General features: G+C 43.3%; 2 protein-coding genes across 7 annotated transcripts; one reads left to right on the top strand and one right to left on the bottom strand.

The window, feature by feature from the left end:
- On the top strand, positions 1-6223 carry gsg1 (germ cell associated 1). 6 transcript variants are annotated; one of them, XM_027284887.1, is made up of 6 exons: positions 1-389; positions 907-1230; positions 3029-3076; positions 3181-3345; positions 3418-3529; positions 5763-6223. In XM_027284887.1, exons 2-6 carry the CDS (start codon positions 918-920, stop codon positions 6202-6204), a joined length of 1080 nt encoding a protein of 359 aa, XP_027140688.1. In that variant the 5' UTR covers positions 1-389; positions 907-917; the 3' UTR covers positions 6205-6223. The 6 variants fall into 6 exon arrangements, with proteins under 6 accessions (XP_027140688.1, XP_027140689.1, XP_027140686.1 ...); XM_027284888.1 differs by having other exon boundaries at positions 1-393; positions 907-1212; XM_027284885.1 differs by having other exon boundaries at positions 1-393.
- A 968-nt stretch (positions 6224-7191) lies between these two features.
- LOC109140122 (epithelial membrane protein 1) lies at positions 7192-11194 on the bottom strand. Its single transcript, XM_019265932.2, has 5 exons — positions 11037-11194; positions 9450-9537; positions 8834-8936; positions 8506-8646; positions 7192-8422 (listed from the first exon to the last, which is right to left on the bottom strand). The coding sequence occupies exons 2-5, from the start codon at positions 9525-9527 to the stop codon at positions 8250-8252; spliced, it is 495 nt and encodes a 164-aa protein (XP_019121477.1). The 5' UTR covers positions 9528-9537; positions 11037-11194; the 3' UTR covers positions 7192-8249.
- Between the last annotated feature and the right edge of the window lie 1833 nt (positions 11195-13027).

The raw sequence follows: 13027 nt of genomic DNA, 5'->3' as shown, positions 1-13027 counted from the left end.
AATCCTGTTGAGTGCTTCATGCTTTTACTGGCTGCAAAGTGCCAGATAAGAGGAGAGGTGAAAGAAAGAAATCAAAATGAGTCTGGGAATCAAAAATGGAAACAGATGGAACAAAGTCGTATGTTTTGGATTTAGATGGATGGATTAAAGAAGAGGAGTGTGTGTGTTTGTGTGTGTGTGATATGCTCACCGTGTGTGTGAGTGTCTGACCGCTGGGGTTGGATCATAAAGACCGGCAGAGGTCAAAATCCTCCATCACTCTCTGCGTCTGATGAAGAGTGAAAGGAAGTGCAGACGGCCGGAGGAAGCTGGGCCGGATGTTTCCTTTCACTTTCCACACTTAACTCGATGAAGGAGCTGAGGAACAGTACGAAGTAAGAGAGGCTGAAGTAGGTGAGTGCTTTCTTTTTTATTTTTCTTCTGTTCAAATTTAATTCACTGCTTGACGTCAACTCCTCGGGGGTATTGGTTCGAGCATCTGTCTCCTGGAGAGCTTCCACAGTGACAGCAATTTTCCCCTTCTGTTTTTCTCTTGATTTAGCCGTCTGTCTTCCCACCAATTACCAGTACAGTGCAGTTTTTCTGTCACAGTCTTTTTTATTCTTTAAATGTGATTAGTCATGTAAAAAAAAAAAAAAACGATGGCTCCCCCGCACCTTCCCCTTCAAAACGCCTCACTAATCATCTCAGGCGATTGGGCAGAGCTTGCCTCTCCTTGGAAACTAATAACATGCTGGTGATATTTTTAGTGACACGCAAGAGTGGAGTTGTACCTGAAGTCAGGAAGATTAACTGGGAAACTGGAGGTACTCTCTTGTCAGAGATTTAACGTGTGACCTTTTGTTTTCTGGGTGAAGCATCCCATTTTTCTCTGTTTGAACTCTCACCATGCATCTATCTTCCCAGCCCCCCGTGCGATGGCGTTCCTGCAGCTGATGCGTTCCCCTCGCCTCTCCTTCATCCAGACGGTCGTGTCTCTCTTGCTGGGCGGCGGGGCCATCATGTCCTCCTACTGGTGCGTGGGTAAACAGAAGGTGCCCAAGCCCCTTTGTTCGCCCACCAAGCACAGCAACTGCATCCCGGTGCCCGGCGTCTCCAACTCCTCCAGCATTCAGTTCTCGTGGGAGACGGGGGACGACCGCTTTGTCTTCCCCACCTTTCACACCGGCCTGTTCTTCACCTGTGAGGAGAACATCTACACGGACGCATGGGGTGAGAGAGACAGATTAGGTGAGAGCTGGAAGGTCAGAAGCCAAAGACGCTCAGGAAATAAACCCAGATGGTGACCCTGAAAAGGATTAAGCAGGTCGAGGAAATTAATAAATAATATAAACACAGGATTTGTAAAAATCAGACCTCAGTAATACATGTAGCCATGTCTGGAGGATACAGTCAGTATCATTGTAAGGGATTTCATAAGCATGTTCCTGCTCATGTGTGTGTGTGGTGGAGAATACTCTCAAGGTGAGTGAAAGAAACTGCACCATAACTGTGGCACTAGTGCAGCAGACAGTGAAATAGGTCACAGAAGGAGAGGAAGTCCAAGGTGAATTATATGAATTGAAGCCTTTAGGTGTGTTAATTCGTGTGTGTGTGTGTGAGTGTGTGAGTGTGTGTTTGGGTTTGTGCTCAGCCCCAAAGAGGATTATCATCAGTGTGTGTTCTGCTCGCAGAGATTTAGACTCCAACAGCATGACTCAATTATGGATTAGAAACCCAGAGAGAGAAAGGTTAATAGGATTCACAAACATGGGCTGAGTTCTCTCTCCGTCACATTTGCAACTGATTTTAAGGATCGAGTCCGAATGACCGAATGTTTGTCTGCGTTTTTGTAATTAATAGTTTGGTGTATATTGTCTGGCAGATTCTGCTACCTGCTACAAGATCCATAAAGTTCCCTCTTGATGTATTAATGAAGGTATTTCAAGCATGAAGCAAGGTCGACAACAGCAGTCAGCCCAGCTCGGCGTCTGTCTTTCAGCCTTTTATTTCACCAACCACTTAAAGTCAGTCCCACATTTACTCTTGTCCGGCAGCTTCTTGCTCGCTCACTCTCTCATTTTCTCTTCTTAGCTTCCTCTGTCAACTTCCTCTTCAGTCTCTTCTACTCTGCCATTATGTCCACAGAGGCTGCTGAGCCCAGCTTACAAACTGAGCTGACATAAACTAACAGCAGCTACAGTTGATTTCGCAGTCCGTTATGAAACTCTGTGAAGTTAATGTGCGAACGAAAGATGAAGAAAAGCAAACGAAGAAAGACAATTTGACAACACGTGAATAATATTCGGAGAGGGGGTGGTCGGTAGCGTAGTGGGTTAAGCGGCCGCCCCATGTGTGGAGGCTATAGTCCTCGCTGCAGCTGGGCCCGGTTCGAATCCAGCATCAGACGGCCATTTACTGCGTGTCACCCCCCTCTCTCTGCCCCCTGCTTCCTGTCTATCCTCAGCTGTACTATCATAAAAGGCCAAAAAAATAATCTTTAAAAAATAATATTCGGAGAGAAACTAAACCACATACATAAATACACTGTAAAAAAAAAATACAACCAAATACAATGCAAACAAACCGAGCATCTTGTTTGTGTTTTTCTTTATATACTGCAGATGTGTCTACATATTCTTGTCTTAGCTTATGAAGCGCTGTAATTTAGAGCAGAGTACTCTGATTACTGCAGCTGTCATGTAAACACACTGGTAAACAAGCCACAAAGAAGCTTTAACCCGCTGCAAAAAAAAAAAAACAGGTTGTTTCTATTTCATTTTTCAAAGATGACATCGCTTTTTTTTAAGCAGTAGTGGAAAAACACATTTCAGTCGGTGAAAACAACAAAAACAAAAGTTTCATGTCGAAAATTCATGAAAAACAAGACGCGCTGACGACGTCTCATTCTGCGGTCGCTCCTCGGATTCTTCCTCGAGGCCACATCCGTCCAGATTTATACCAAACAAATCTTCTGTCAGGGTACTTCAGGTCATGTAAACACTTTTTGTAAATCACATTCACATTTGTGTTTGTGTTTTGTTTTCAGAGGAGAAGTGTCGTGGGTTTTATACTTTGACTCCGGGGGCTGAAAAAGGTAAAAATGGATTCAGCATTTTTGTGACCATTCGGCTTCTTGGTTGGCCAAAACCTTAATCTGCCTGTCTGCCTGTCTGTCTGCCTGTCTGTCTGTCTGTCTAGCTATGATGTGGCTGTCACTATCACTGGAGCTCATGTATATCGGTCTGCTGTTGATCAGCTGCACGCTGCTGTCTGTGCAGCTGTGTATCAGAGCCTGGTTCCCGTCCACGCAACGCTGGGGCCAGCTGCTCAACGCTTTTGCTGCCGTCTTCACCGTCCTGGGGGGTACGGCTGTTTTCATTAGATAGACATGTACGCAACATGATCGGTATTACCAGTCTCCTCTTGTCTTCACAGGTTTGCTTGGGATGGTGGGTCACATGATGTTCATGCAGGTGTTTCAGATGACGGTCTCGATGGGACCAGAAGACTTCAAGCCTCACAGCTACGGTTACTCCTGGGCGTTCTAGTGAGTTCTTGAAACAAACTGTACATTAGATTACATTCACATGGGGACTAATTGAAGCTGCATTGAGTCACAAGGATCCAGGCATGCTGAGGTCCTCAGTCCACTCAGCTGTGCCCTTTCGTCTTCGGTTTTAAGTTGAGCAAAGCGTTTGCTTCATATCGAGTCCCTGCCTGACGAACTTTTAATTCATTGTGTATTAGTGTCCTGTGTCTCGGGACTCATCTGGGTCTGTCAGATCACGTCACGCTCACAGTCAGTACTCATATCCTCATATTTGGCCATATGCTGTCCTCGATGCCAGTTTTATTCAGTTTCAAGTTTATTTATACAGCGCCAAATCCTAACAGTCGTATTTGTTACAGTAGCAGTAGCGAGGAAAGATTTCATTTAAAGCAACTTTATTAGACTTTTCTACCATAAATATCAGATTTTAAATCCTGTTGATGTCACTCTGACTTGTAATCAGGTGAATGGTTTCTCTGTTATTCGTCGTTCGTAACTTTGTGCTCCGGGTACGATCACCCACGAGAAGTACGTAATGCTTTACAGCACTAAGTCACACAGCACCAACTATTTCACTGATTTTGGTGAAACTGGATCATATTTGGCATGAACAGAGAAGGTTTTCATGCCCGGGGCGTGAGGGAATGCTGACAGGGAGTGGAGTCAGTGTCGTGCCAGAACAGGAGCTGGGCAAATGTGCTATATAACCGGGCTCAGCAGCCTCTATGGACATAATGAAAGTCACACACTTCCAGCTATCTCACTAATTTTGGTGAAACTGGATCATATTTTATGGAGAAAATGTTTTTCTGGTTTTCCCTCCGGCTGCTCCGCCTCAACTCTCTGTGATTTACAGAGTTTCCTCAGGGACAGTGAAGTAAACTGCTGCCGGCTGTAGCTGCTGTTAGCTCAGTTTGTCAGCTTAGAGTTTTAGCGTTTGTACCACAGTAAAGAGTAAAGCCGGAGCTAGAAAAGTCGCCGGACAGAACACCAAGCTGGGTTTCTTGTTAGTTTCTCACTAGTTTTTTGATTATAATTTATATAATCATAACTAATACACATGTACAGCTGTCCATATTTACCACCATGGTATTACACAAACTGGGGGTGCTAGATAAATAAAAAACTTCTTCGCAAAGTCACTTTAAGAGGCAGAAACCTTGAGCAGAGCCCAGATAATGTCACGGCCATGTGCCGTGTCCGGTTGAGTTTAGAGCGGCAGAGACAGAGAGAGACAAAACATTTAGAATTTCTTTTACAACCGCAGCTTCTGGGGAAGTTTTGGTGAATAAGGCGTCCTGTTTGCCAAACGGCCCAGAAGGCATCGCTCTGAAATTGGACAGCGCAGCCTCTCTGTCTCTCCAACATTATCACAAGAACATGACCTCAGGTGTGATTAAACAGCTACAGAAGCTAATGATCACGCCAGTCTGAGGTTGTTTTGAACATGTTCGAACAAGACGATAACACGCCGCCGTTATTTCAAGATCAAGGCGAATACTTCGGGAAATGGTCTGTATATTACAACATGTTCGGCCTTTACGTCTTTTAATTAAGTTAAGATAGATGGTGTGGAGATGTTTCACGCAACTTGATTAAAAGACGTTTTTCTCACACCATCTATCCATTTATTGAGATTTTTGCCACATGTTCCAGGCCAAATACGAGCTCTCTGCAACAGTAACAAAGAGTGTCTCTTCGTTATATAAAGTCCTGATGGAAGAGCTGCACACAATGAAACAAAAGCTCCTTTAAGATGTCGCCGTCTTGCACTCTGCAGTTAATATTGTTTCTTCTTGTCACTTTTAAATCAATAAATCAAAAAATTTGAAACTTCCAGAGTGAGTGGCACTAAAAAAATAACACAAACACACACTTACACACACATTTAGGGGGAAAACACAACTGAGACATCCTCCTGGCCATTAATTCTCCGCGTGGATGCCAGGTTTTAAAGAAATCCTCTTTTTTATAATAAATACGAATCAATTTTTGTCAATTTGGAATATTTTTTGGAGCCAGTGAAATGCTGCCGGTGGACAGATTTTAAAAGTTGGCATCCACACAGAGAATGAACGGCCAACAAAGTGTCTCATTTGTGTGTTTCCGTAAATAACGTACCTTTTGTGTGTGTTTTGGATGTTTTTGTACTGTGTTGGTGTGGAGGCTGTTGTTTGACTGGTGTGTACTTGGTTACACACCTCATGCACTTCCTCTCTGTCTCTCTCAGCGTGGCCTGGGTTGCATTTACTGTCTGCATGTCAGCCGGCGTCTCCACTCTCAACAACTACACCAAGAAGGTCCTGATGGTGGGACCCAGGCGCAACTCTGGCCTCAACACCTGCAGCTTTAACTTCCTGGGGCTCATGCCACCCGCTCCTTATTACACACCTGCAAACCCGGCCGTCACGCTGGCCTGTCCTCCGTCTCCTCCCCGGATCTCCCACTTGTCGCCATACTATGAGCCCCCATCGGCAAAGTTAGCGGCCTCCACTCCGAGGCTCACGCACTCCCACTCTCTACCTCTCCCCCACTCTGACTCCTTCCCTCCTCCACCCTCTCACCCAGCGCCCTCATCCCCGTTTCACCGTCACTCTCTCCCCTCTCCATCACCACTCCCATCAGGACACCAGAACCATTACCAACCAGAGGAGGACTACAGCCCACTTTGAACAACTGTAAAAATAATATATATATATATATATATACATATATTATATTATTTGTTGTTTTTACAGTGAAAGAATTTAACTGTATAAAATACAGAATAATGTTTTCTAAAATTACGGTAAAAGGATATTACTATTGTTGATTTCACGTTTAAGGTTTCATATTTTCAAACATCTGTAGATTTTACAATGAAAAACTTCCAAACCATGACAGTAAAAGCAAAAAAAACAAAAACAATTAACAGTCTCTACTCTAATTCTGTATCAACTCCCTTAAAATGCAGTATACATGAAGGTTTTGTCATGACATATGGCTTTTAAAAAAGGTTTTTAGCTGTTGTTTACGTTTACGGTTGGTGTATTATTCTGTATTTTAAAACGTCTGTAGATTTTATAGTGAAAAACTGCCAAACCATGACAGCAAAAGACCCTAAAATATGCCATGAATGCCAGCCAAACCATGACAGCAAAAGACCCTAAAATATGCCATGAATGCCAGATATTTCAGATATTTTATATTGGAGACTGTTAATTGTATAGTAAAACACTGTAATAATTTAATGGCATATTTTACAGCCTTTCACTGTCATGGTTTGGAAGTCTTTCTCGACTGCAGGAGCTGTGTTACCCTGCTGATGTTGTTACAGTCTCATGTCATGTGCTCTGAATTGAGTCCAGTGAATCTAATCAGCTATGATCGTACTCACTCGAACAGGAGAGGAAAGCGTTAATGCTGAGGACGTTGGTGAATGACAGAATGTTTCACTCTGTGTATATAGGAACTAATTGCAATTTCATAGTTTAAAATAGCTGATCTTGTTTTGACAAATGCACAAAATTGAAATAAATTGGATCGTCGGACTTCTGTCTGTTTGAAACATTTCACTGGTTTCACATCAAAGTCGCCAACAGAACGTAATTAAACAAAAGCAGAGCGACGCTTCTGCTCTCAATCATGACAAACGCAGAGGAAAGAATGAACTTCAATAATTGGCTGAAAATCAAGTTTTAATATTGTAAAAATCGTCCATAATGTGAAATAATGGTAGCAAAAATAAAACAGCATTAGACATGGACACGCATTATGGGAAACAAAACGTATTTACACATTATATCTCTGTTTATGTTTTAAGAGTCACACCGAGAGGAAACATGGTTAGATTTATATTATATTATATTTGATTAGCTGATTTATGTAAGTTTTAGATGAGTGCAACAGAAGATGTCTTTACTTTGGAGCTGATTACTTATTTTAAATTAGAAAAGAGTTTGTGTGTGTGTGTGTGTAATTTAATGTTTAATCCAGTTTGTTGTCTTGCCTAATTAGAATAATTACAAAAAAAAACTCAACTGCATTATATTATTGATTTTACACTTTATGTCGTTGCATAGTCTTATCATTAGCAGAACACACACACACACATTTACAACATTTGATAATCACTGACATTGTGTCATAGTTACACTCTCGTTTAATTAGTGGCAAATTATATAAAAATGAAAACCAGAGCAGGTATATGCAACAGAAATTGGCAAACTAACAATAAAATAACAACAAAAAAACAATAAACTATGATGATAAACTCGCCCCAACACTCATATCCATATCTGAATGTACATTTAAAAAAAATAAGACCACAGATTTTACTCTTCAACTCTGCTTTTGTTGGCCCGGAAACATCGATAGATAGATCTTTAATTTATCATAGCATCTCGTGCGCATTAAGGCAGATTTTGTTGTGGTTGACGAAAAAAATATTCATAATCTTCTAGATGCTCTCAAGAAATCCAGCCCAAACTCAAATACAAATCGGTGATTGATTGAGCTCGCCTTCTACTGCGGACACATCCAAAACACTGACAGCAGACTCAATCAAACACCAGTGTGTATTTGAGAGGATCAACAGGTCTAGCTGAATATACACAAGCAGCTCAAATCTGAGGCAAATCTAAACCGATCCATCAAAAAAACAAAAACAGATTTCAGCTGAAAGAGTAGATCCAGCCAAAGATTCTTGGGCTGGTTGGAGCTAGCTCCAGTGTCCTTCTCACGCCGTTTTCTTGCGTAGCACAAAGTAAGTGATAGAGGAGATGAACGTGAGGCCGAAGGAGATCCACGCCAGGATGAACGAGTGACCGTACCAGCCCGCTAACTTATTTTTCTCGTGGAAGGACGGGAATTGGTCTGTGTAGATGGAGGCTGCGATCATGATGCACAGGCCTGAAGAGGGGCGGGAGAGGTGGAGGTCAGTGAGGGCAAGAGAATCAGGACAGGAAGAAAAAAAAAACCGAATATATACTCACAGGCGAGGAACTGGAAGATGCCAGAGATGGTGAACCTCTCTCCTTTGGCGAGGGTGAAGAGCTGAGCCACGAACACGAAGATTCCCAGGATGGAGAATATACAAGCGAGGACAGAGCTGGCCTGCACTGCCTGGAGGTAATCTGCAGGGGGAGCCAGAGAGAAGATGCGCTGTGTGTAAGTGTGTGTGTGTGACGTGCAAAGATATTAATATTCATACTGACAAACACAGGAAACAGGAAGGTTGCGGCGACATTGTCAGGTTCAAACATACCAAATGTTGCATGCATGCAAACAGTTTCTGTTGGAGTGTTTGTGTGAGTGGCTCACCTGTTGGGTAGTCACTAGGTAGGTCGGTGTAGTTCCACTGTCCCTTCATCTGTATCCACCGAGCCCAGATATCAGTGTTAACGGTATCGGTCATCCACCAGGCCTGAGCAGAGGAAGAAAAGAGCGTTATGCAACGGTCGCGTGAACGTGGACGACCTCTCCTGCTCTGACATGTTGCAGGCAGGAAAAACATCCACCTGTCGCTGCAGCATTCCACGGCTCTTCACTTCCAGGTATGCAACACTCAAGGCAAGAATCTCACATATTTACACCTTGCCTGTGCGGAGCAATCGGGGTGTTTCGACCTCGTCTGTCAGCTAGAAATGTCAAACATGCGGATCTGAGAGGAACAGTGGGCCCATTGACAGGAGAGTGATGAAAGACGAGTAAGCAGCCAATCCCCTCATCCGGCCCTGACTGTTTGCTGTCCGTCAGCTTACGTGGAGATGAGCGTAACTCTTCATGCGTTGTCATTTTAACGCTCAAACAAGGGCGGCTGTTAAAGGGTCATGCTGGGAAATGAAGCCCCGAGGCCACGAGGAGTGTTTACGATGGAGCGAGGTGTGGCGGAGGAAATAACAGCAGCAACATTTCGACGACATTTTTAATGACTTACATTGTCGATGGTGGCCACCAGGAGGAGGATGATGCCGATGATGTGAAGGCCAAAGATGGCAGCGAGGAGAATCAGCATGATGACTGTGCTATAGAGACACACACACACACACAAGAGGAAACTTGTTACACCACTTTCCACCCTTTATTATGCAGGATGAATATAACTGGAGGGCTAACACACACACACACACACAGAACAGACTGTGTATGGCCTATAACAAAGGCTCCACATTTCCTGCCTGGTTTCAGAAAGAGCAGCCATTAAATGACAGCTACACACACACACACACACACATCTTCATGAACACACTCAATGCCAAAAAACCTGGCAGCCGCTCAGGGCGTGGCTTCACAACTTCTAATTACTCTTTGAGTTACAGCTACAGCTATTGAGAGGTGTTTGTGTGTGACGGTGTGTGTGTGTGTGTGTGACGGTGTGTGTGTGTTTGTGCAGGCGGACATCAGTAAACAAAATCAGTTGCTCCCTGGGTAAACAGATCTCTTTACAGAGTGTGAGAGTGTTAAGGAGGGAAGTTCGTGGCGGGCAGATGAGTTTGGGCTTGTCTCTTAACGAACCCGCCACTCCTTAAAATAACTGTAAAGAATACCTGCTGTCCCCCCGCCTCGCCTCGTCCCCTTTGATTTTTAATCACGGCACATTATCACACACTGAAACACACTCAGGACTCATTAACTCCTTTTTTATTTTTTTTTAAACTCTTCACCTTTACTGCAATCGCCTTAACACAGGTGTCCCTGCCCTGACATGTCACACGTTTGTGTGTCTTTACACACTTTCCAGTACGAAGGCTGCGCTGGGTGTGAACAGGAGGAAGAGGCACATCTGGAATGTGCTGGTTCTCTCTCCGGTGAAGGAGTGGTCAAGGGCTGGGTCCACACACACACACACACACACACACACACACACACTCACGCAGTTCCCTCTTTCTTTCTCGACACGCCAGCACGTACCGAGGGGTGTGTGATGGTGACACATCTGTGCTAACATTTGGAAGAGGTGGAAGAGTTTTTAAAATATTTCTTCTAAAGCAGTGAGTCTTGTTCCAGATGACCAAACCTTAATGAACAACTCCTGGACATGTTTGAATGTTCAGCTCGTAAAATCTTGAAACACACTCGTGGAATAATTTGGTCAAATAATGGCCTGAAAAACAAGATGTGTCAAACGTTTTTTTCTAGACCTGGCCTTGATGTGGCATATTTTCCATCACGCCGAAGTGGAAATACATGTGGCTGTGGTCAGGTTTGAGAATGTTTCTTTAAAAAAAAAAACATAAAAATGAGTCACTTCAAGAGAGCTGCTGCAGGAAATGAACACATCTGGACGTCGGCCTCACCTGGCCAGTAATGAAAGGACTGTAATTCAATGGTGAAGGTGAACAGGTACACACACACACACACCTGCCTTTACTCTGTCCCCATCACAACTCCCCTTTTTTCTTTTTTAAATAAAATCAGAAAATACTGAAGCAAAAACTGCACAAAACTATTCAAACAGCAGAGTTTTTATCTCCCCGGAGCAGCTGCAGAGATTCATAAAGCATAAGAAGAGTCTTTGACTTACTGTTTGATGGCAGTGTGTCTCTCCGAGTCTAATTCCTTCGACTTTCTAGGACACTAATTTCAGACTCAGGAGTCTAAATGCACAAACACTAAGGAACTACCCGTCCGCCCACTTTTACCCTGCCCTCTTTTTAAGTCCACACCCCAGACAAGCCTCTGGCTTACTTGATCACATAATCTACCTCCCTCCTACTTTTTTTTTTTTTTACTCTCCTGTCCCGCCCTCTGTTTCTGTCTGCCTGCTCCACACGCAGAAAACACTCCAACCGGACGATATTTCAACAACTTTTTGTGGGCAAAGGCGGAGTTGTTGTTGGTGGTGGTGTTGGTGGTGGAGGGAGGGGTGTAGATTTTCCTTTTGTGTGTTTGGTGTCTCATGTTTTTGTCACTCAGCTGATGCTGGTGATTTTCTCTCTTGATGATGACTCACTCGTGTTTTAAAGAAGGAACTCCCACAAGACTGGACATTATTGACAGTGATTTTTACGCATGCTGCCATGGCGACAGACTGTAGCCCGGGCCTTATCGTCACGGTGACACGGTTGCTGTCGAATACATAAATAAACAGTGTGCAAATAACACAAGCAAGGCACAAACCAGAAAGAAAAAAAAAGTAGTTAGTGTGTCTTCCTGATCGCCGCCCTTCGTCTTTTCCCGCTTTTGTTGCAGAGGAAGGAGTTTCAGGATGAAGGAATGTTGTTGGTTGCGAGGGAGAGAGGGGTGGAGGAGGGTGGGCAAACGGGTGCAAGTCATGGCATGAGGGAGGGAGGAGGAGGGAGGGAGGAATTTAGAGAGGGAGGGGTTGTTGGAGACATTTCACACTGCTGCAAGTTCATAAATTATTACTCATCATCACTGGTGGTGATTGATACGGTCCTAATGAGTCCAATGAGTCAAAGTCATCTGCTTCTTCAGCGCATCACATGCATTACTTTAGTTTGAGGATGAGTCTTTATCCAGCTGCTGGACGTTTTCTTCACTAATATCACGCCACAAAATTGCGTAATAACATATAATAAGATTCGCTTAGTCGTCCCGGAGTTCCCTGACAACAAATTGTGGTTAAATTCATGACATCAGTGCCAAATGTCATCGCCAACCACGTCTAATCATTTCAAAGGTTCCCCCTCTCAGCAAGTGAGGACAGCTAAGGAAGAACCAGGCCAAAGAGTAGCGGCCTACGTCAGGTTCAGATATGAAGAAGTTGTGTGTGTGTGTGTGTGTGTGCCGTACACGTTTTGAAAATGAATTCACAACACACAGCGCCGCAGACGCCCACAGAAACAGCTTTTAGCTGCAGTTTTACGAGGCGGTTTGATTTTAAAGATGCTGTAAAGGTTTTGGGCGGAGACGAGTAAAATAAATAACAGTGGAAAAAGGAAAACTGTTGTTCAGCAGTCAGGAAAAATAGAGGTGGAATAAAATGACTGAAAGAAGGTGAAGTGGTGGAAGTTTTGAAAGAAGCGCCAAAATGTAGAACATGGAGTATCAGTTGAAGTGTAATCACTAAAAACTTTAAATTATATCATAGTTAACAAAAAAGAAACGAAAGAAGTGGAAGTGTTATTCGAGAGATGAAAGCAGTTGATGTGTCAGGAATGGGCAAAGAAACTTAAACTTAAGTTTTCAGAAATCAAACTAGTAAAATTTCCTGAAGAAAACGTGCGTGTGAGCTCGCCGTTGTTGAAGTGAAAGTTGAAATAAATAACTGAAAGAAGGTGAAGCGGTGGTTAGAATGGAAGTGTAAGAAAGAAGAGAAAGCACTTCGATGTAGAGTCTGTTGTGTGAGCTGAAATGTAACCACTGAAAGCAAATGAACTCTCGGTTAAAGAAAGAAGTGAAAGAAGGGAAAGCGCTATTTGATATATGAAAGCAGTTGAAGTGTCATTTGATGTAGAAGAGGTGGAAAAAAAAACCTATAATAAATAATGCTTTTTATTTAATTAAAGATTTCCTGAGGTAAATGTGTGTGTGCAGATTGGTTGAAGTGAA

The sequence above is a fragment of the Larimichthys crocea genome, chromosome XII, assembly GCF_000972845.2.
Source record: "Larimichthys crocea isolate SSNF chromosome XII, L_crocea_2.0, whole genome shotgun sequence".
Classification (NCBI taxonomy): domain Eukaryota; kingdom Metazoa; phylum Chordata; class Actinopteri; family Sciaenidae; genus Larimichthys; species Larimichthys crocea.
Note: the sequence above shows the minus strand (reverse complement) of the source record. Positions and strands in the feature narration are given on the sequence as shown.